This window comes from Nematolebias whitei, chromosome 19, assembly GCF_014905685.2.
Source record: "Nematolebias whitei isolate Nwh7 chromosome 19, NemWhi1, whole genome shotgun sequence".
Classification (NCBI taxonomy): Eukaryota; Metazoa; Chordata; class Actinopteri; order Cyprinodontiformes; family Rivulidae; genus Nematolebias; species Nematolebias whitei.
In genome coordinates this window covers 16,883,877-16,906,031 of record NC_056516.1, presented here as the reverse complement: position 1 = coordinate 16,906,031, position 22,155 = coordinate 16,883,877, and the positions used below count along the sequence as shown (strand labels likewise).

The window sequence follows — 22,155 nt, the reverse complement described above, 5'->3', positions numbered from 1 at the left end:
GTTCTGACATAAAGTCCAGATCAGTGAGGTCTGCAGTTCTGGACCTTATCCCTATCTTCACACAGGACCTCTGAGTCTCAGTCAGAGTGACCATCAGGCTCTTGGTCACTTCTCTCACTAAAGCCAGTCTCCTTCAGGTGATGATCTCTTGAAGGAGTCCTGGTTTTGTCAAACACCTTTTGTTTCTTTATTTTTACCATCATGGAGGTCTCTGTGTTTGTTGGAACTGAAAGATTGTTTCTGCCTCGCAGCAGTCCTGTCTCTGAGCTCTACAGACACTTATTTGACTCCATCCTTTGGTTTTTGCGCTAAATATCAGCTTGGAGACATTCTATCTGAATCATGTCCAATGAATTTAATTTATCACAGTTAGACTGTAGAAACGTCTCAGCGGATATTAAGAGAAACTGGAGGAACCGGACCTGAATTTCAATTGCTATTGCAAAACATCTGAGTAGTTGTTCAATAAAAAACAAGTTATTTATACATAAGTATATTTTATTTATAAAAAAATGCACAAAATTGTATAATTTTTTTCCGACTTTGTTATTATGGGTTACCGAGTGTAAGTTAATCGGGCTGCAACATAAAGTTACAAAAAGTGGACGAGGTCAGAACAGTTTCTAATCCTGCTGTATGTTGTGTTTGTAAAATGCTGAACTTTTGGTTGTATCTTATTTAAATGTTTTTTTTTAAGCTATAAAGGATTTCTTCATAATTTCCTTTGGTTATTTGTAGGGTTTCCTGTCGACTTCTGGCAGTATTTCATTCCTGCTCTCCTCCACAACGAACATTTCTCAGTTTTATGACTCAGGATTTGCTATGATGAGATATAGGCAGCATTTTATTATTGGTATTTATGCTGCCATCTTTCAGCATGGCATAAATAATAAGGACAGCCCCGTCCCGTACTGTTCCACCTCAACGTGATGAATGTTTAATGCATTTGAATTGGATTTTCCTGCAGACCTCTGCAGAGTTCAGCTTGTTTCAGAGCAGCTATTGTCACTCTGTGTTGTTGCAACTTGCCCTCAGGCATCGTAGAGCTCTCTGCAGTGTCTCATTACAAATGTTACAAACTACTTTTAGAAGAATTTCATTTGAAGGCAATATAAAGGTGATAGTCATGTCTTCAAAGAGCTGTTTGAATAGTTAAATACAATCTGCGTCAGGATGCCATTAGATAAGATGCTACTGCTAAATTAAAAATTAAATAGTCTTTTTTTTTTCTTTTCTTTAATTTCAGGCTTTTTGGATCCTGAAAAGAAGCTTTTCTCTCACCGAATCCTTTCCAGAGATGAATGCATCGATCCGTTCTCCAAGACGGGGAATCTTAGGTGAGAACTCTGCTGAAGATAAAGGATGGACCAACACTTCCATCTGTAATCTGATCCTGGTACTTTCTTGGATTCTGTTTTTATAGGATGTTTCCACCAAAACAGGATCATTTAGACTCTGCTTCATGTAACTGTTTTAGGTTCTGAATTCTCTTGTGCTGGGACGGGTCTACTGGCTGCAGCTAACACACGAACAGTTTCCTAATAGGGGTGTAACGGTATGCTAAAATCACATTTCGGTTCGGTTTCAGGGAGGGCCCGGTTTGGTTCATTTTTGGTACAAAAAACGCCAAAATGAAGACTTACAAAACTTTTATTTTGAAAATATGCCAAGTAAACATGTGTATAAAAAAAAAAATAAAAGCGACCCATTTGGATGATATTTTAAATAAAAAGCACTCTTTACAATAAATAAACTATACTAACAATAATGAAAATCTTAATAAATATGATAACTGTCTGAACCAGAACAATAAGCAGCAACAGACCGTTTACAATCTTAACTAATCAAATTTTAAGTTTTTGGCCAAAAAGACCAACTTGTCCACATTTTCTGCCAAAAGCTCAGCTCTAGTAGCAGTGAATGTCTCCAGTAGTGGAGAAAACTGCTCACTAACAACAGTAGCAGGAACAAAGAGGTAGAGCTTTGCTAATTTTGCAGTGTGGCTGTATTTGTCCTCATTACTCACAACCTCTTGGACCTGCTCCCACAGGAGGGACAGGTCCCTGGAAAAGTTCAGAGTTCACTCATCACAGACTTCTTAGCTGGAGGTGATCTCTGGAGGATTTCCCTGAAGAGGAAGAAGACTCAGCTGCTATCTCTGTCCCAGACTGGAAATAAAATACAAAGAGGTTAAAAAAAAGAGTTAATAAGATTATAATTTTAAATTAAAAAAGTTAATTAGATAATAATAATAAAATAACAATACCTGTTCTTGAACGGTCATCATTTCTGTTATGAGGTGGTTGAATCTCTCGTTCTCTCGCTCATCATCATCATCAGGGCAGGACTTTAATCTGGTCCAGGGCTTGTTGCCAATATCAGTTTTAGCTTTTTAATAAATTGCTGCTACTATTTTTTGGCTGAAGTGTTGACGTGACGTGATGTTGTAGCGGGGCTCAATAACTTTAAAGCCGGCACATCAACAACAGAAACATAGATCCAGAGCTTTAACAACTCCTACAGCTTGTGTTATTGCTCTGGACCGATCTGAATTACCTGATAAAGGCTGTTTAAATGCTGCTGTTATCGGTGTTTGCACCAACCAAGCTGCTGTTCTGTAGAAGAGACGTTCCTGTTCGGATGATGTCGTTTCAAGTGCGTTAACAAGTTAGACGTGTTGCCTGGTGCAGATACAATCTCCGTGAAAAAACGTTGACACAGCTTTGGATTTACACTCGTCTTTTAACAAGAATGCCATAATGTTCCCCAACAGGAGACCGCAACAAGATGCTAGGCTGCTAATTCTACGCGTGCTGCAAGACTATAGGGCCGTGCTGAAACGCGTTTAGGAACTTTAGTTCCGCAGCGCATCTCTCGTTAATAAAATTTTATGTGAAAAAAAACAACAGAAATGGTATGCACCGAACATGCCGTACTGAAACGGTTCAATACACCCACGTGTACCGTTACACCCCTAATGATTAATATATTTTTGTTTGGTGTGAAACATTGAGACGAAAAAGCACATGTGCTGATGTGTAGATGTCTTTGTAAATGGTTGTCCAACATGAGTACTGGTATCTGTAATTTTTTGTCATCAACATATCCCTACAGGCTTAACTAGCCTTTGAGGGTGTTTTACATGTATTTTTGTCTCATCTTTCACAAACAGGAATCTTTTCCCCTGCGGGGATTCGATGGTCTGTATCATCGATGACCGGGAGGATGTCTGGAAGTTTGCACCAAACCTCATCACTGTGAAGAAATACAACTACTTCCAGGGCACTGGGGACATCAACGCTCCACCAGGATCACAAGAGGCTCAAACGGCTCGGAAAGGTACTGCCAACCTGCACATCTCTGAAAATACAGTCCATTGAAAGCTGTGAATACACAAGTATTCACAGCTTTTTCCACATCTTGTTCTGTTACAGCCTTATTCCAAATTGTATTAAATTAATCTCTTTCCTCAAAATTCTGCAAACAATATTATATACCACATTATGCCAATGTGGTAAAAGAAGTAGTCCATCTGAAGCTTAACTGAATTTTTTACCTCTTTCAACCAGCCGGTCAGCGCGCAGTCAAATGGCTGGGTGCAGCTGGTGAATGTATGGCAAGCCATGTTGGCGTATAATTGGATCGCCGGCCACGTGCATCCCTGACGCAATAAAAAGCTCGACACCAACCTGGCCCGCACATTATTATGGCCAGGCCTGGTCCAAATCCAGGTCGTGCGGGGCCGGACTCTGGGTTTGGGTTAGAAATGACAGCTCTAGTAGCAATGGGCCCCTGATTCCATAGTCAGGGAGCACCTCCCACAGTGTACCTTAAGGAACACGGTTGAAAGCCTTCTCCAAGTCCACAAAACACATGTAGACTGGATGGGCAAACTCCCATGACCCCTTGAGGACACTAGTGAGGGTAAAGAGTTGGTCCCATGTTCCACAACCAGGACGAAACCTGCATTGTTCCCCCTGGATCTGAGGTTCGACCAACAATCGGACTCGCCTCTCCAGTACCCCTGAATAGACCTTACCAGGGAGGCTAAGGAGAGTGATGCCCCTATAATTGGAGCACACCCTCAGGTCCCCCTTTTTGAAGAGGGGACCACCACCCGAGTCTGCCAATCCAGTGGCGCTGCCCCTGGTGTCCACAAGATGTTGCAAAGACGTGTCAACCAAGACAGCCCCACAACATCCAGAGCCTTGAGGAAATCGGGGCGGATCTCTTTCATCCCCATAGCCCTGCCGCCATGGAGCTTTTTAACTACCTCGGCCACGGTTATGGACAGACCAACCCCAAAGTCACCCGACTCAGCTTCCTCCATAGAAGATGTGCCGGTGGGATTGAGAAGTATTCCTTCAACCTCCCGACAATATTGCTGGTTGAGGTCAACAGCACCCCATCTTCACTGAACACAGTGTTAGTAAAGTGCTGCTATCCCCTCCTCAGCCATCTAATGGTTTGCCTGAATCCACTCGGAGCTGACTGTGAGTCATTATCCAGGCTCTCACTGAACTCCTCCTTTATCCGAGCTTTTGCCTCAAAAACAGCGAAGGCTGTGGATCGTTTGGCCCTCCTGTACTCCTTAGCTGCCTCCAGAGTCCCACCAGCCAACAAGGACTGATAGGACTCCTTCTTCAGCTTGACAGCCTCCCTAACTCGGGATGTCCACCACGAGTTCGGGGATGGCCACAGCGAAAAGCACCGACAACCTTGCAGCCACAGCTCAAGGCAGCTACCTCAACAATTGAGACGCGGAACATGGTCCACTCGGACACATTGTCCACTGCCTCAGCCTTTAAACATAAAAACTAAGAAATTATTTTAAGCAGCACATCTCATTTGCTATGCCAATATTTCAAGTTCTTATGCATGCATGATACTTAAGAATTAAGATTTTAGCAAATGTTTGTGAAACCTGCTAAAATTTTCAAATATGTATAAAATAATAGGTGAGATTTGAAGTCAATAGATGGATAATTAGAGCTTTAGTTGTATTACAAGCCTTTTTATGAGGATTTACAGACAGAAAATGTCTTGTTGGCAGTGAGAGGAAACTAAAATTGTGAGATTGAGGCATAGAAGTCAATGTGATGCTCTGGCACAAGTTTCTTTGGTTGGTCGTACAACAATTCAGCTCAATTTATTCAGTGTGCAGCACTAGTTCATAACAAAAAGCCATCTCAGGGCACCTTAAAAAGAAACTCAACATTTCTCATTGAGTAAGCATTTTTCCACAGTTTAATTTGCTGCCGTTCCTTTCTGTGAGCTGATGTTCAGTGGACTGTTCGAGCGTGCACTGCCTCCTCAGATTATTTTGCTTTCCTGTCATTTCCATTTAACCCAACAGTTCCAAGTTGTACAGTACTATGAACAAACCTTTATTTATTTAATTGTTTCATCCCGTGTTGTCGACAGGTCATGTCTTTACATATTTCATGCTCAGTGTCCCTAACTGTGGACTCTGTGTACCCAAAGAAATCTGATGCACCTTAGAGGAATGTTCTGCTCTAAGATGTGTTTGCCAAGCTGAAATCTGTGCAGCACTTTATCTACATGTAACATGGTGAAACATTAGGGATGGTGTCACTACGAGGCTTTTAAATGCAGGGAAACGGTTCCTGAATGCATTTTTGTTACTTAATACGTAATGAAATAAATGAAGCATCGCCATCAGAGATAATAAAAATAAGGTGACTCCAAAAAATGTGGAATGCCCCTTTTGGGGTGGGGAGTATTTGCCTCAAGCAGAGGAGTTCAGGTCTTGTTCATATGTGATTCAGAGATACTACTCATTGATACAAGCAGCTGAAATGAGGAGGTTTGGACATCTAGTCAGAATGTCTGGAGGTTCTCCAGTCCTGCCCCATGTCAAGAAAATGCCACAGCAGACCCAAAACTTGCTGATAGGCCTGTCATGATAACAAATTTTGCTGGGCTATTAATTGTCTCAGAAATTATTGCGATAAACAATAATATTGTTTGAAATTTGACAATAATTAGTAATTGTCAAATTTAAGAAGACGTTTGTCAATTTGTTTTGCATGTAGTACCTTTTTTAGACCACCGGATGGCAGTATAAGACTGTTTGAACCAAATGATGGATAGTGAGGGAGCGAGGAGCAGTGTGTCTCTAAGAAAAATGGGAGGGAGGCCCCTTGACATGACATGGGCTCTCTCGCTTCGGTTCTCAAAATGGCGGACACTCGGTGTGGTTTGAGCTCTTCAGCGTAGCATTTTTCACACAAAGCTTTTAATTAAAAAATCAGTAAACAAGTTCTCCGCTTCTTTTTGCAGAGAAAAACAACTTTTTACATGATGGCACGGGTTTCAACCGTGAATTTTAGAGCTTCGACAAGACGGAGGTTTTCTCCTGAGGTCGGCCTGTTAGCTTAGCTCGTAGCTTAGCTGCATTTAGCGATCCAAAAACGCTGTTTTGGATGGTTAAAACAGATTTTAAAGAGAAAGGGAGGGGTCAGTGAAGAGCACCACAGTTGAGCCTTTTGTCATCCAGTGTTTTCAGTACTGAGAGAGAGATGGAGAAATGATAAAGCCGATAAATGAAAATGAGGTCGATAATTTTCATTTATCATACGATTGATTTATTATTTATTGTAACAAGCTTACTTGCTGAAGGTATTACTTATCCCCTTTTGGCGTGGGAATGCTATGGAGCTAGGGAGAAGGATGTCCGGGTTACCCTTCTGACTTTGATGCCTTGTCGCTTATCAGAGCTGTACCGGCTGACGCATTAACATCTTATCAGGACTCTGGTGCTATCTGGAAGTGTTTCATGGACAGATCTCACCGTCTTTTCGTTAAATGTATATGTAATGTGTTTATAAATGTGCTTGCTGGTAGATTTTTTTGATGTCTTAAATTGTGTCCTGACAAGGACAAGGTGTGAAGAGATCTTTTTTATTTTTTAATACCCACTGTCTCAATGGTCTTTGCCCGCTCCTAGGAGCTGCAGCCACGTACACTCTGCCCATCTTTCAGACGACTGTACGGAATATAATCTCGCTGTACTTCTGTTCAGTGATAATAAAAAAGCTTATTCTGATCAGATGACAAGTGTATGGTATCAATGGTTGGATGGTTCCATGAACATTTTTTGTCAAATATATACCTAATAAAACATTTGTTGCTACATATATTGATCTATGTATGGTTTTATAAATGAACAGACTCATTTTTAATCACTTTATAAGAAATACTTCTGATTGGGGGAGGGAATCTTTAGTCACTTGAGGGTTTGAGTACATTTCACTGGACTGTTGTACAATTATAAAACAATGGCTATGATACTTAAACCCTAAATAACTATGGCTTTTTTTACATGAAGTAATACTGATTTATACATTTTATTACCTAAAAAGTGTACATTAACATCCATCCATTATCTTTTACCCGCATCTTCCATTTTAGGTCACGGGGGGTCGCCGGTGTCCATGTCCAACAATCGCTGTGCGAGAGGCGGGGTACACCTTGGATGGGTCGCAAGTCCATCACAGGGACACATAGAGACAAACAAGACAAACAACCATTCACTCTCTCACTCACACCTAGAGACAATTTAGAGTTACCAATCAGCCTAACATGCATGTTTTTGGTCTGTGGGAGGAAACCGGAGAACCCGGAGAAAACCCACGCATGCACGAAGAGAACATGCAAACTCCACCCAGAAAGGCCTCCGGACAGGGATTTGAATCGGGGACCTGCTTGCTGAGAGGCAGCAGCTCTACCAGTTGCACCACCCTGCTGCCCTTACATTAACGTATATATATTAAAAAAAAAAAAAAAACTATACGCAGGCTGCTGACCAACAATTGGCATCAGTGCTAAGCTAACATTGAAAACGTCATAGTAAAGCTAACTCCATTTGCTTTGTGTTTATCACTGGAAATTTCTACATAAATGAAAAATTTCAAAGTCATTTCTTAGAATAGTCATGCTATGATTACAACTATTTGAGACATCTGTTCTTTAGGGTTCAGCAAAGAAATGATGTAAAAACACAGCTACTACGTGAAACTACAACCCTACTTGGACAAATGGCACCATGCAGCTCCCACTCTGCTCACACTTTTAAAGTGGCAGCACAGATTAACATAATCTGTTTTGACATTTGTAAACCACGATTTGACATATCTAAAAGTAATGTACCCCTCTGAGTCTGTTCATCAGTAGCAGGTCTGTGTTTTGACTTTGTCTTCCTTATATCCGATGCAATTTCTGTGTCTTGTTCCTGCAGGAGGCCCTTTAAGTCGGCCAGCCGAGAGCACAGAACAAGTAGGTGCTGATGAGCACAATAATGGCCTCAGGAAAAAAGCAAAGGACTGCAGTGTGGGAAAAGAAGAATCCGTCATACCTCAGCCTTCTCAGGTAGAACCAGTGACACAAAGTGACACAGGACACAATCACGGGTCAGAAGCTGGTCAGAAAGGGTCAGAGTCTGCGATGGAGTTGATGGAATCTCAGGTGGGGGTCGAAACAAACATTAAGGAAGACACTGATAACGGGACAGAAGCGGCACAGGAAGGTGCAAACTCTTCAGTGCCGAGCCGTGAGAACAATAACTTGGATTTTGACCTTTCTAGTGACAGTGACAATGACTCTACAACAGAAAAACCTCGCTCATTGAACAGTGGTGGTGAAGGCAAGTCATTGCAGACAAAGGAACCTGTAGTGGAACGAGAAGGACAAGAAACCACCGACAGGGATGCAGCTAAAGAAAAGGACAATAACGTTTCTTCTGAAGTAGAAAATAGTTGTGACGTGTCAGAACCTTCAGCTGTTGTCCCCTCTGACCCTGAGCTTGGAAATGGTTGTTTAGATCGGAGAGAACCAGAAACTGAATCCCAGAATAGTGAACAATCTGGAGTCACTGTGGGCGGAGAGCTGCTCGATCAGAGCATGGAAGACGAGGAGGAAGAAGACGAAGCAGATAATGACCAGGACGATCACCTCATATACCTGGAAGAAGTGCTGGAAAGGATCCACACTGAGTACTTTGCCCGCTATGAGACCTACCTGAGGAAGGAGACCTCTGAAATGCCAGACATTCGTAGGATTGTTCCCGAGCTGAAGAGCAAGACACTGGAGGGCACGATGCTAATGTTCAGTGGTCTTTATCCAACTAACTACCCCAAGGAGAGGACTCGGGAGTACTACCACGCCAAAGCACTGGGAGCCAAGGTGGGCAAGAATCTGATTCTAAACCCGCAAGACCCGAATCGGACAACCCATCTCATAGCAGCACGAGCAGGTATGTACAAACACACATACATGATTCAAACCAACAACACAGCGTAAGTGTACATCGTTAAAAATAACTCTAATCTTCAAATTTTCAAAGTGGCTTTTGCAAACACTATTTAAATCTTAACATTACTGTCAACTTCTTATTGCATATTTATTTTGGACAGAAATATTGCAATATTATTTTATTTGCCTTTGGGATTAATAAAGTAGTTTTGAATTGAATTGAATATTCCTGCTAAATGTGGCCGGTGGATGTCTCAGAACCACTACAAGTTTACTTCTATGTTTTTTTTTTTTTTTTTTGCTTGGAGGGAACCGTTAAATTTCTTGTAAATAACTGTAATTTAATATCCGTGTTGAGGAAGTAGCATGAAGCACAATGAAAAATAGAAGATTTAAATTTGTTTTAGTTCAGAAACTTTGAATTGTTTGGACTAACTGTTAGCACATGAACTCTATTTCTTTAAAGTGAACATGTTCTAAGAGCCGTTTCTAACAGGTAAAAATAATTTGTAACGTTTATACAGAAAACTTCTTTAAACTGGCCAAACTATTCAGTTAATGCAGGTTTATTATGGTCAAAAAGATTTGTAATCAGTAAAGTGATTTCTAATGAAAATTAGTTTTCTTGGTCAGTGAGTGAGTCTGGATCTACAGCCGGATTGGGAAACCTACATTAAAAAAGGAAACTGAAAGCCACACCTGAAGTAGTCACTGAATGAAATACGTTATTTTTATATACAAACCGGATTCCAAAAAAGTTGTGACACTAAACAAATTGTGAATAAAAACTGAATGCAATGATGTGGAGATGGCAAATGTCAATATTTTATTCGTAATATAACATAGATGACAGATGAAAAGTTTAATCTGAGTAAATGTAACATTTTAAAGGAAAAATATGTTGATTCAAAATTTCACAGTGTCAACAAATCCCCAAAAAGTTGGGACAAGTAGCAATAAGTGGCTGGAAAAAGGAAATTGAGCATATAACGAACAGCTGGAAGACCACTTGACACTAATTAGGTCAATTGACAACATGATTGGGTATAAAAAGAGCTTCTCAGAGTGTCAGTGTCTCTCAGAAGCCAAGATGGTAAGAGGATCACCAATTCCACCATTGTTGCGCAGAAAGATAGTGCAGCAATACCTGAATGGTGTTACCCAGCGTAAAATAGCAAAGACTTTTAAGTTATCATCATCAACCGTGCATAACATCATCAAAAGATTCAGAGAATCTGGAACAATCGCTGTGCGTAAGGGTCAAGGCCGTAAAACTCTACTGGATGCTCGTGATCTCCGGGCCCTTAAACGTCACTGCACCTCAAACAGGAATGCCACTGTCAAGGAAATAACAGAATGGGCTCAGGAATACTTCCAGAAAGCATTGTCAGTGAACACAATCCACCGTGCCATCCGCCGTTGCCAGCTGAAACTCTACAGTGCAAAGAGGAAGCCATTTCTAAGCAAGCTCCACAAGCTCAGACGTTTGCACTGGGCCAGGGGTCATTTAAAATGGAGTGTGGCAAAATGGAAGACTGTTCTGTGGTCAGATGAGTCACGATTTGAAGTTCTTTATGGAACACTGGGACGCCATGTCATCCGGACCAGAGAGGACAAGGATAGCCCAAGTTGTTATCAACGCTCCGTTCAGAAGCCTGCATCACTGATGGTATGGGGTTGCATGAGCGCTTGTGGCAAGGGCAGCTTGCATGTCTGGAAAGGCACCATTAATGCAGAGAACTATGTTCAGGTTCTAGAACAACATATGCTCCCATCTAGACATCATCTCTTTCAGGGAAGACCCTGCATTTTTCAACACGATAATGCCAGACCACATTCTGCAGCAATCACAACATCATGGCTACGTAGGAGAAGGATCCGGGTACTGAAATGGCCAGCCTGCAGTCCAGATCTTTCACCTATAGAGAACATTTTGTGCATCATAAAGAGGAAGGTGCGACAAAGAAGGCCCAAGACGATTGAACAGTTAGAGGCCTGTATTAGACATGAATGGGAGAGCATTCCTATTTCTAAACTTGAGAAACTGGTCTCCTCTGTCCCCAGACGTCTGTTGAGTGTTGTAAGAAGAAGGGGGGATGCCACACTGTGGTAAAAATGGACTTGTCCCAACTTTTTTGGGATTTGTTGACGCCATGAAATTTGGAAACAACAGATTTTTCCCTTAAAATGATACATTCTCTCAGTTTAAACTTTTGATCTGTGATTTGTGTTCTATTCTGAATAAAATATTAGATGTTGGCACCTCCACATCATTGCATTCAGTTTTTATTCACAATTTGTTTAGTGTCCCAACTTTTTTGGAATCCGGTTTGTATATCTTCAAGTATCATTAGCTAAACTTGTTTTAAAAATAATTTTCAGAGGTTTAATCACAGCTGAAAATGTTTCTGCACAAGAGTGGTCAAAATTAATTTTAAGAAAGTTTTAATTTCAGATCTTAGTGCTTTTATAACTCGTCTTAATGGAAACGTACCTAATCATGACTGTATTGTGTGAATGCTGCAGGCCATGCTTGTGTTTTAGTTTTTAAGTTCAGACCTCTTTTATCTGTGAGACTCAGATGAACACAGCAGTACAGATTTTTTACCCTAAATCGTGGATTTATGCTTTTTTACATCGGCCTAGTTTACGAAATGACAACCGAAGAGCAGAATGAAAAGCTACCGTTGCCTTGCAGCCAGCAGCACTTGGCTCTCAACGTAGGAATAACTTCAGTGAGAAATGGCTTTTCAAACTGTTGAAAATTATTGCCGCAAATTCTTTATTTTGCCAGAACAAGAAATTTGTCAGATCCTTATTGCGTGTACCGGATCTCACAAAGGTGACTGAATATTCTGTTGTAGATTTGAAGTTTTTATTACTTCTTGACTGAGAATCCAGCAGAGTCCAGGAAAAGTTAGAGAGGCCAGACTGAGATGTTTTGGACATGTCCAGAGGAGGGACAGTGGGTATATTGGTAGAAGGATGTTAGAAATGCAGCTGCCAGGAAAAAGACAGAGGAGAAATATGGATGTAGTTAGAGAGGACATGGAGGGAGGACAGAGTGCGATTGAGGAGGATGACTCTCTGTGGAGAACCCTGAAGTGGGAAAATCTGAATGAAGAAGAAAGAAGACAGAGAATCCAGCTGCAAATCTTGATTTTCAATCGTTTTCTGTTTCATTGGACCAGTTAGTCAGACTTCGCGTTTCACATGTCCAGTCGGTACAAGCCCACTTATTTAATCATAAAAAGACATTTTTGATTCTGTTAAAAATCATTTTAGTTTTAACAGCTTGTATTAGATATCAATGTTTTATTGATGACAGCCTGACAATAATTAGTTTTCATTGTGAAGTTTGGACTTATTGTTCGTGTATTTTTTCCATCACTAATGACCAGGAACAGAAAAGGTGCGTCAGGCTCAAGGCTGCAAGCATCTCAACGTGGTCAGCCCTGAGTGGCTGTGGAGCTGTCTGGAGCGCTGGGAGAGGGTGGAGGAACAGCTGTACCCTCTGAAGGAAGACAACTCCAAGACACCAAGGTATGGGAACTGGCCTCTTACCAATAATATCAAACACGTCAAACAAAACACTTTGAAATTATTCATAAACAACATTTGTGTTTGAAGAAGCAACAGCCCTGCTGCTTTTCTGGACAACCAGGGCTCCCTGCAGAAACAAGTTTTCCAGCCGGCTCCCGTCCACCCCAAACCTCCACCAGCAGCACCGGAGGTTCGAACCTATGACCCTGTGACAGGAAAGCTCATCCGCAGGGGCCCTCAGGTGTCGTGTCCGCCCCCTTACCTGCAGCACTCACTGTCTGATCCCAGAGATCCGTCTGCTCTAAGGTACTGCAACATGTTACTTGTAGTTATACTTTTACCATATTACTGATGATGAAGTGCAAAAATATTAAATGAACGTGCATGACCAGAAAAACTTTAGGTTACTGTTGTAACCCCGGTTCTCTGAGCAGCATGAGTGAGTGTCTCAAAATAATCCAGAGTAGCAATACTCCCGCTGTTTAAGCGAAACTCCGGAAAGCAGCAACGCTCCCCCTAACCTAGCCACACCTAGCTAGCTAGCTGTCACCAGCTACACGTAGCTTCACGGACAAATTTCTCTGGAGCATGGAGACCGTCAGAACTTCCACAAAGCCAGTGGCGAGCCCACAGGCACGGCCCTGTCCGTGTGACAACAAAATGTCAGGCTGGGACACCCACCCATCGTGTGTGGTGGGCCTCGGTTTGAATCACGCACAGACAACGCTCGAGTCTGCGGAGGAGTGCTCGCACTGCAGCCGGTTCTCCCTCAAGGCGCTCCGTTGCCGTCTGGCCCGTCAGTCGACATCGTCCTGCAGCGACACAGTGTTGGCTTTGACAGCTACCGAGCAGAACCCAGCTGACCTGCCGGGTTCGCAGGTCACTGAACCGGAAGCTGGAACTAGTTTGGTGACATGCACGATGGGTGGGTGTCCCAGCCTGAAATTTTGTTGCCACATGGGCACTGATGTACTACTGTATATAAAATTACCCCCAGTAGGACCATAGGAGTTTTTGAAGCTCAGGAATAAGAAGTCCTCAGACAGCCTTTTTATTAGAAGGAATGATGACACGATGGTTGGGGATACCCACCTGTAGTCCACAGCCCCTAAAAGAGAATTAAAGTTTGTGCTGTACATTTTTATAATCTTTATATTGACTCTATAATCATCTGCTGCCGTAATTGCTATAATTCCACCTTTTTTTCACAAGATGGTTTAACTTATTAACTCTGGAATCAAATTCCTTCAGATAATGATAGACCTTGAATTATAGTAAATATCATTAAAAGTTGAAGGTGTTCATTGTAAAACACGGAGTCAAACATTAAAAAATATCTCTAACCAGGTTGTGTCAGGTCCTCTGGACGGGTTCGTCTTTGTTGAAACGCTTCATCTTCTTTAGTCTGAGGAGCTGCAACAATCTCAGTCTTATAAATAGGACCTTCTCATAGTGGATCAACCAGCTGGCTGGTCCAGAAGAATCCATCCAGAGGACCTGACTCAACCTGATTTGATTTATCTACCTGGGTTATTGAGCATGCATCAGGACATAAATACTAGTTATTGTAAGCCATATCAAATGATCCAACGTTTTTCAGTCAGGTCATCTGGACAGTTGAAACGTTTCGCCTTTGATCTGGAAGGCTTCATCAAAAGACTATCAAATGATGCAGTTTAAAGTAATTTACTCAATTAGTTTTCCAGCTATATTTTTCATTCATTCATTTGATGTGCAATTCTAAAATGTGAGTTTACACTCTATGAAAACGATGTAGAATCCATCAAAAACCACATTAAGACACACGATTGACCCACATCAGGCTGGTCTGCGTACATAAACAGTTATGATGGAATCAGACGAGGTTAGAATCGAGAAGATGTTTAAGCGGAAATGGTTAAGTGTTGCTAAATGTGGAAGAAGAACAGATGGAGCGAAACGACTGTCAAGAATAAATACAGGTGATCAAGCAGAGCGGTGAGCTTGGCATTCAAACACAGCTCATCACAAAACTTTGGCTAGACTCATAGGTTTAGCTTTTCAACGTCAGTTGTCGAACTTCTCGTTCTCATGTGGCTCTTCCATGGACATCAGCTTTGTACACAAAGTGTTTAGACATTAAATTCTAACTAGAGAAATTGAATTGCCTGCAAAAAATCCGTGTGAATGCTTATTGCCGAAGAACTTGCTAAGAAAAAGCTGAAATTAGCTCAAAATTGGGAAATTAGCTAAAAAAAAAGCAGAATTTAGCAAAGAAATAGCTGAAAAGGCAGACAGAAGCTTAAACTACCAGAAGTAAGCAGAAAGAGCTGAAATGAGCTAAAAAAATTAAAAGTGGAATTATCCGAAAAGGCTAAAATAACTACTGGCAGCTGAATTAACTGAAACTAGCAACAGAAATAAGGTGAAAGTAGCGTAACAAGCTGAAATTAGCAGATAGAAGTTCATTAGGCGGAAAGTCTCTGAAATTACAACAAAAAACTTGAATTTCTCTGAAAACTGCTGAAATTAGCTAAAAAGGCAACTGAAAAGTTAGAAGCTTAAATTAGCAGAAGAAAGCAGAAAGAACACGTTTGCCCAATTGGGCTGAAAGAAGCAGAAATTAGCACAAAAAAGTGGAAAATAGCTGAAATTGAAGATAAATAAACAGCTAAAAAGTAGCTAAAAAGCTAAAAGTTGAAATTACAAAAGGAAGTGGAGAGAGCACATTTTTGTTGAATTAGGCTGAAAAAAGTTGAAATGAGTGCAAAACATGGAATTAGATGTAAAAGTTAAAAATTAGCACAAAAACAGCTGAAATAGTAGAAAAAGCTGAAAGGAGCATAACAAGCTAAAATTAGCAGAAAAAAGTTAGAAGAAGCACAAAAATGTAGCAGAATAAAGCAGAAAGGAGCACAATACAGATGAAAATAGCTGACAAAATGTTTACATTTGCACAAGGAAGCTGAAAGAAGCTGAAGCAGAACAAAATGTGAAAGGAGCAGTAAAAGGTTAAATGGACTGTACTTGTATAGCACCTTTCTATCTGATCAAGATACTCAAAGCGCTTTACGCTACAATCTGTGTCCTCATTTACCCATTCATACAGCACTCTACTAGATCTGTACAAAGTTAATTGAACAAATCATTCTAAAGAGACTAATCAGAGCTTTATCACATTCACCAATGGGACACACATTGGAGGCAATGAGGGGTTGAGTGTCTTGCCCAGGGACACTTCGGCATGTGACTGCTGGTGGATTCGAACCCCCAACTCTTGCATTGGAGGACGACTGCTCTAACCACTCAGCCACAGCCGCCCAAAGATTTTCAGGTTGGAAACGGGTCTAAAGATTTAAAGGATGTAAAATGAGCTCAGTTCATTTTCTATGAGAAAAAACAATGATAGTAAAGGCTAAATATTTCAAAAAGCTAAAGTTGCACCATTACCAAAAGTCATAGTCTTAAAAGTCCACCACCACCATCACAGACATTTACACCTTAAGATGTAGGGAGAGGACCACCTGCATCATGAAGAACCCCACTCACCCAGCACACACACTTTTTGCCCCGCTCCCCTCAGGCAGGAGGTTAAGGAGCATTAAGTGTAGAACCACTAGACTGAGGAACAGCTTCTACCCTGAAGCTGTTAGACTCATGAATCTCTAACCAGAATAATCACTGTGAAAAATCACAGGACGCTGCTGATCTGTTTCATGTTGCTGCTGATCTGTTTGATGTTGCTGCTGATCTGTTTTATGTTGCTGCTGATCTGTTTCATGTTGCTGCTGATCTGTTTCATGTTGATGTGTTCATGCGTGCTCATCTGCTCACAGACTCATGTTCATGTTGCTGTTTGACGTAATTTTTTATGCTTAGCATATTTTTAGTTAACATTTTTCTTAGTTCATATCTTAGATGTTATTACTGTTTTTCTTTGACATTTTATTGTTGGATGTAACTGGGACCCTGTGTACATAATTTCGTTCCATCACATGTACCACATGAGGTGCGAATGACAAATAAAGAAACTCTGACTCTGACTGACTTTGCAGGATTGTCCTGAAAGAGCTGAACATTTTGATTTATGATTTGTTGAAATAGCTTGAAAACTTCGGGGCGAGAACAACGCCGAAAAACATACAGAAGAAAAATGGATCACAATAGAGTGAATGCTTCATAAACATTCACACAATTACAACAGAACATATTAGAAAACGACAAAGCCATTGTCGCTGTAGCACTTATCACTTAACGGAGTTGTAGATTTTGACAAGCCAGGCGATGGGAAGAAAGCCCCATTTGTCCTCCCTCATGTCGTAAAAATGAGCTTAAGCACAAACTCACATAATCTACAAAGAAATATATCAACATAGTTTTATTTAAACTAAGCTAAAATGCAGATGTAGTCTCTCTCTCATTGCAGATGGTAGTTAGCAGTCTGACATTAATGTTTACCTCATTTCTAGCTTAGTGACAAAATAGTTGGTGTATTTACTGTATCTCTGTATACATACAACTTTGAATTGAAAGAGGACATGTCTTTGTTTTTAAATGACTGTACTCAACAGATTTTACAAAACAGTCACCTCAAGGTCCAGTCTTACTGATCCATTAGTCACAAGTTTCAGTCTAGAGCTGTCTTTGTTTGTATTTGCTGGTTCTTTGTGCGCCTCATGGACTCTGAATCATGACTGTGTTCAAGTTCCTCCAGATCAACACGTATAATTTGCTCCTCATGGCAATTTAAACTTCCTCCAAATCAAATCTATCTGCGATGATACTCTGTAATTAATAATCGCATTATTTTTTCACATATTAGAAACAGCGTATGGTTTATGGAGTTATATAAACATGACTTGATTCATCTGAAAAGGAAATGGCCTAAAAACAAAATGATTGCCTCTCATTTGCATAATCTACTGAGCTTTGAAGCCGGTTTATTCCTCATGGTTGGGCTCCAGCCTGAACCTCGGTGTATGTTCCTGTGGACTGTGGAAGTTGGTTATGTTCTGTTTGTAACTGAGTTCTGATCGCTGGCAGTACCGTAAAGATCACTGTGACACAAAGCTGGCCTGAAAACTCTAAATATCAAACTTGAGAGCACGTATTCAGTTGTACGCATAAAAAAACTGCTCAGAATAGCCCGTATAATTATTTTATTACTGTGCTTTAAAAGGGGCGGCTGTGGCTGAGTGGTTAGAGCAGTCATCCTCCAATGCAAGAGGTGGGGGTTTGATTCCAGCAGCAGTCACTTGCCGAAGTGTCCCTGAGAAAGACACTGAACCCCTCATTGCCTCCGATGTGTGTCCCCTCACTGTATGAATTTGATAAAGCACTGATTAGTCTTTGTAGAGATCTAGTAGAGTGATGTATGAATGAGTAAATAAGGACACAGATTGTGTTGTAAAGAACTTTGAGTATCTTGATAAGATAGAAAGGAGCTATACAAGTACAGTCCATTTACCATTTATGTCAAACAGCTAGTTACAACAGAAGTATTTAGTCTATTGAATCAATGGCCAAACCATGCCAAATGTGTACCAGGGCCAAAAGAGTGCTTTCATAGCATTTTTTTTTCCCTTCATCTTTGTTTTTGTCTGTTGTTGTTCTTCAGAGGAACTCCTCAAAGTCAGCAAACTGTGACGGCAGCATCCAGCCAGGTCGATGAGCAGCCGGGCCCTTCTCGTCGTAAACGGCAGCCGAGCATGTCCGAAACGATGCCTCTGTACACGCTGTGCAGGGAAGATCTAGAAAGCATGGACAAGGAGGTAAGAACGTTGACCATAACTGGGATGAAATATGAGGCTAATACAAGCTTAAAGAAACATGAGCGTATTAAGCCATGTCATTATTTATCTGCCTAAGCAAAGCTGTGTCTGTTATGTAGTGGGAGGAGAGGACATACTGTGGATCCAACAGTTCTAAAAGGCGACAAAAAACTATTGTCTTCACCACAACAAATCCAGACACTCCTTCTATAATCCTCTTTTTGTGTAATCTTGTCTCTTTTAAATTCCTTTAAAATGTGTTACTTAGCCATGCCAGCTTTAAGAGTTGGAACACAACATCATTCGTGTTTTGATCTGACCACTTAAATGGACGATTCTATTTATTATAGCTTTTCACGTTCTCGCAAAACTAGATTTTAAATAAACACATGAAGTATTAAAAGTAGAACCAAAGTCCATAAACTGCATCCTTACATATATGTTCTTTTGGCTCAGATGAGTAAGAGTTGGGTAGAGAGCTTTGATTACTGCGTCTTTTGTTGAACTGTTTTCTCAATAAGCAAATTGACGTTGGTCAAAGTCAGCAGAGACAGTAGATATTATGTGAGAGATGATGAGTCTCAAAACATTTAGTGATAATTGGGGTTAGAGCAACCTGACAGAAGTCATTTAGGCAGCTCACTGTGTTCTTGGGTAATCGGACAATGGGGGTTGACTTGAGGCAGGTCAGAGGTTGAAGATGGTGGTGTATACCTCTGCTAGCTGGTCTGCACAGGTATTAAGAATCCAGCTGGAGATAACATCTGGTCTGGGAGCTTTTCTCGCATTGACTCTGTACAGGGTGGCTCTGACCTGGTTCTGGCGCAGCTGGATGGCGGTGTCATCCTCTGGTGGTGTGTTCTGAGGCGTGGTGGTGGGGGTGAGCGGAGCACTACGTTTGTGTTGCACGCAGTTTGGAGTCTGAGCTGACATGCTAAGCTCCACTCTCTGTCCGGAAGTGGCGAAGCTGCGTGGGGGTGGGGGCTTCGCTCGTTTCTCTGGACAGAGCAGGGTGCCCTCCTTGAGTAATGGTAGGGGAAACACTGGAGAGATGTAGCTTCTCCATGGGTAGCTTTACATTAGCCTGCGGTGACATGTAAACAGCTATTATTGCCACTGATGTAAACTCTGTTATAACGTAGAACGGTGAACCATGGCAGAACCATTAATTTAATGTCCGGAGAGCAGTGAGTGCCTTTATTAGAGATATTAGTACACCATCTGTTGTCAGTGTAAGCACAAAGTCTTCCTCGTCTGCTCTTGGGGGGCCAAGATGGGGCAGAGGCAGGGCAGCCGACTCAGGACATGAAAGTCCCAGGTTCGATCCCCAGTCATTGCACATCTCGTGGTGTCTCTGAGCAGGACACCCTATCCCCAATTGCCCCCCGGATGCATTCAATAGCTGCCCACTGCTCCACCTTGGGGTGGATGGGTTAAATGCAGAGAGACAATTTCGCCATTGTATGGGGAACATACAATGATGACAACACATACACATTATTATTATTACCTGATCCTGTGGTCCCGTCTGCTCTAATGACAGCATGGACTGCTAGCTTGATGCTAGCATCGGGGATATTTTTGTCCAGCCAAGACTCTGTGGTGATCGAGTAATCCAGTCTGTGTAAGGTAATCTACACTCATAATTCATCCATTTTATTGTTTAGCTTAGCAATCAGGTGTTGGCTAGAAAAAGGCTTGGTATGGCTGGTTTGAAGGGGTTAGCGTTTAGCTGAGCTGCTAAACACCCCTTCTTGCCCCATTTCTGTTTTCTATTCCGCCACTCTGTGTGCTGCTTCATCAGTGTGAGAAAGATGTTCGGTCCCTCAGGATAGTCCCACATCTCTAGTGGAATAAAGTCCCAGTTCTCATAATTGGTTCATTTGATGCTTCAGTTAATGCCTGCAGATTGGCTTTGCTGTTCTGTAACTTTGTAGCCAGACAGGAGTATAATACAAACAAAATGGCTGCCAAAAGTTGAGGAGCTCTGGGCTGCTGCGTCTCTCCGTGCCACCATCTTGAAAACTAGGGGTTTTATTAGTGTTGCATGTGTCTGTGTGATAGACGATTCAATACACATCTAGATACAAAGGTTATGATTCGATTAAAGAATGATATATTTTAAAAACATAATGATTTGATACAATTTGATACAGTGTAAGAACGATACGATACGATTCAATTCGACTTTGGATTATACCTTTTAGCAATAGATGACAGCAGTGGCAAGACCTGTTGCTCTTTCCATCTCTGTAGTAGTTTTTTTTCAGGGGCAAAGGATCACTCTTTCTGTTTTCTTGACTTCTTCATTGGCCTGGTCCCTTACAGATCTATTTGCCATCCTTACTTCAAAGTCTTCTCCCAACAGCTGGTCCAGGGCTAACATTTTCTTCTTCTTACAAGGAGGTTTATCATCTGAAATAGAAAACAATTGCCAATGACGGAATCTTATATCTGGGCTCTAACGTATGAATCAAGTCCTGAAATCCTTCCCCCTCCACTATATTGTACAGACATGCTAAGCCCTTAGCAATAAAACGGGTTATTGATGCCGTTATCTCCTTAGCTCGTGATGAATTGTGGCCGAGTTGAAAATAAAATTTTGTGATAACGTTACCAGTCGCCCTCTGTGTGGCAGCTGCATGCTCCTGCTTGTTGTTATGGGGCTTGAGAAGTTCGCCATACTCCTCTGTGTTTTCTTGTTGCATGTTGATCAAGGTTTGTTGTGCTATCATTTTTCTTCAGAGATGCTCTGCATAGTTTACAAATAGCATGTTTTTTGTTGAGTTCTCCGTCCTTCTAAAATCTGAAAACGTTCCAAACTTTAATTTTTTGTCTGACTGATGTATTGAAAATTTTCCGCGGTGACTCGCTAGCACTGCTACTATTTTCATCCTTTCTCGTCTTCAGTCTTGGTGAGCTACGGAGCATGCATGAGAATAGCTTTGCGGGCATTCCCTGCTCTTGCGTTGTTTTAGAAACGTACTGTCAACCTATTGCTAGTCTCGCAATACCCGGTCCATGTCTCTTCAACCGGTTCATCTCAGGATTTGTGGCTGGTTGCCATCGATTTATACGGCTGCTACTGACGCAGCCATATCGATAGCTTGTCAAACCGGATATCTGGTTGTATTGGTTTATTTTTCACAACCCTAGTTTTTACACCCCTACATTCCAGGGAGGTGATTTCTGATCACACACATTAAAATGAATGTTTTTGGCAACTTATTATGATCTAACAGATGTGAAGTGAACACACTGAGACTCATTCAGAATCTCTGAGGTCTCCTTCAGCCTCTCTCTCTCTTTAAATTAAAAATGCTTCAAGCTATCCACTCAAATGCAAACCAAAACTGACCGTTGACCTTTGTAGCTCCCTTTGAATAATCTAATAAAGTGACAGCATTGAGATTTTTCTGTCATCAATAAAATATGTACGATAGAATATATTCATCATTAAAATGTTCAGGAGTGTTTATCTGAGTCTGTCAGACGTTGCCTCATCACATATAAACTTCACCCACATCACTGGTACAAAACAAATGTTACCCTTACTATTACTTTGATAATAAGTTTGAAAATTAAAGCA

At 41.3% G+C, this 22,155-nt stretch overlaps 1 protein-coding gene across 1 annotated transcript in view; it reads left to right on the top strand.

Moving 5' to 3' along the window:
- The window catches only part of ctdp1 (CTD (carboxy-terminal domain, RNA polymerase II, polypeptide A) phosphatase, subunit 1), a 102,888-nt gene that overhangs the window by 10,306 nt on the left and 70,427 nt on the right, over positions 1–22,155 (top strand). Inside the window, exons 6-11 of the mRNA XM_037693413.1 lie at positions 1,247–1,337; positions 3,173–3,339; positions 8,261–9,274; positions 12,675–12,816; positions 12,904–13,122; positions 18,413–18,566. Of these exons, the coding sequence (XP_037549341.1) occupies positions 1,247–1,337; positions 3,173–3,339; positions 8,261–9,274; positions 12,675–12,816; positions 12,904–13,122; positions 18,413–18,566 (1,787 nt within the window). The remainder of the gene's footprint in view (positions 1–1,246; positions 1,338–3,172; positions 3,340–8,260; positions 9,275–12,674; positions 12,817–12,903; positions 13,123–18,412; positions 18,567–22,155) is intronic.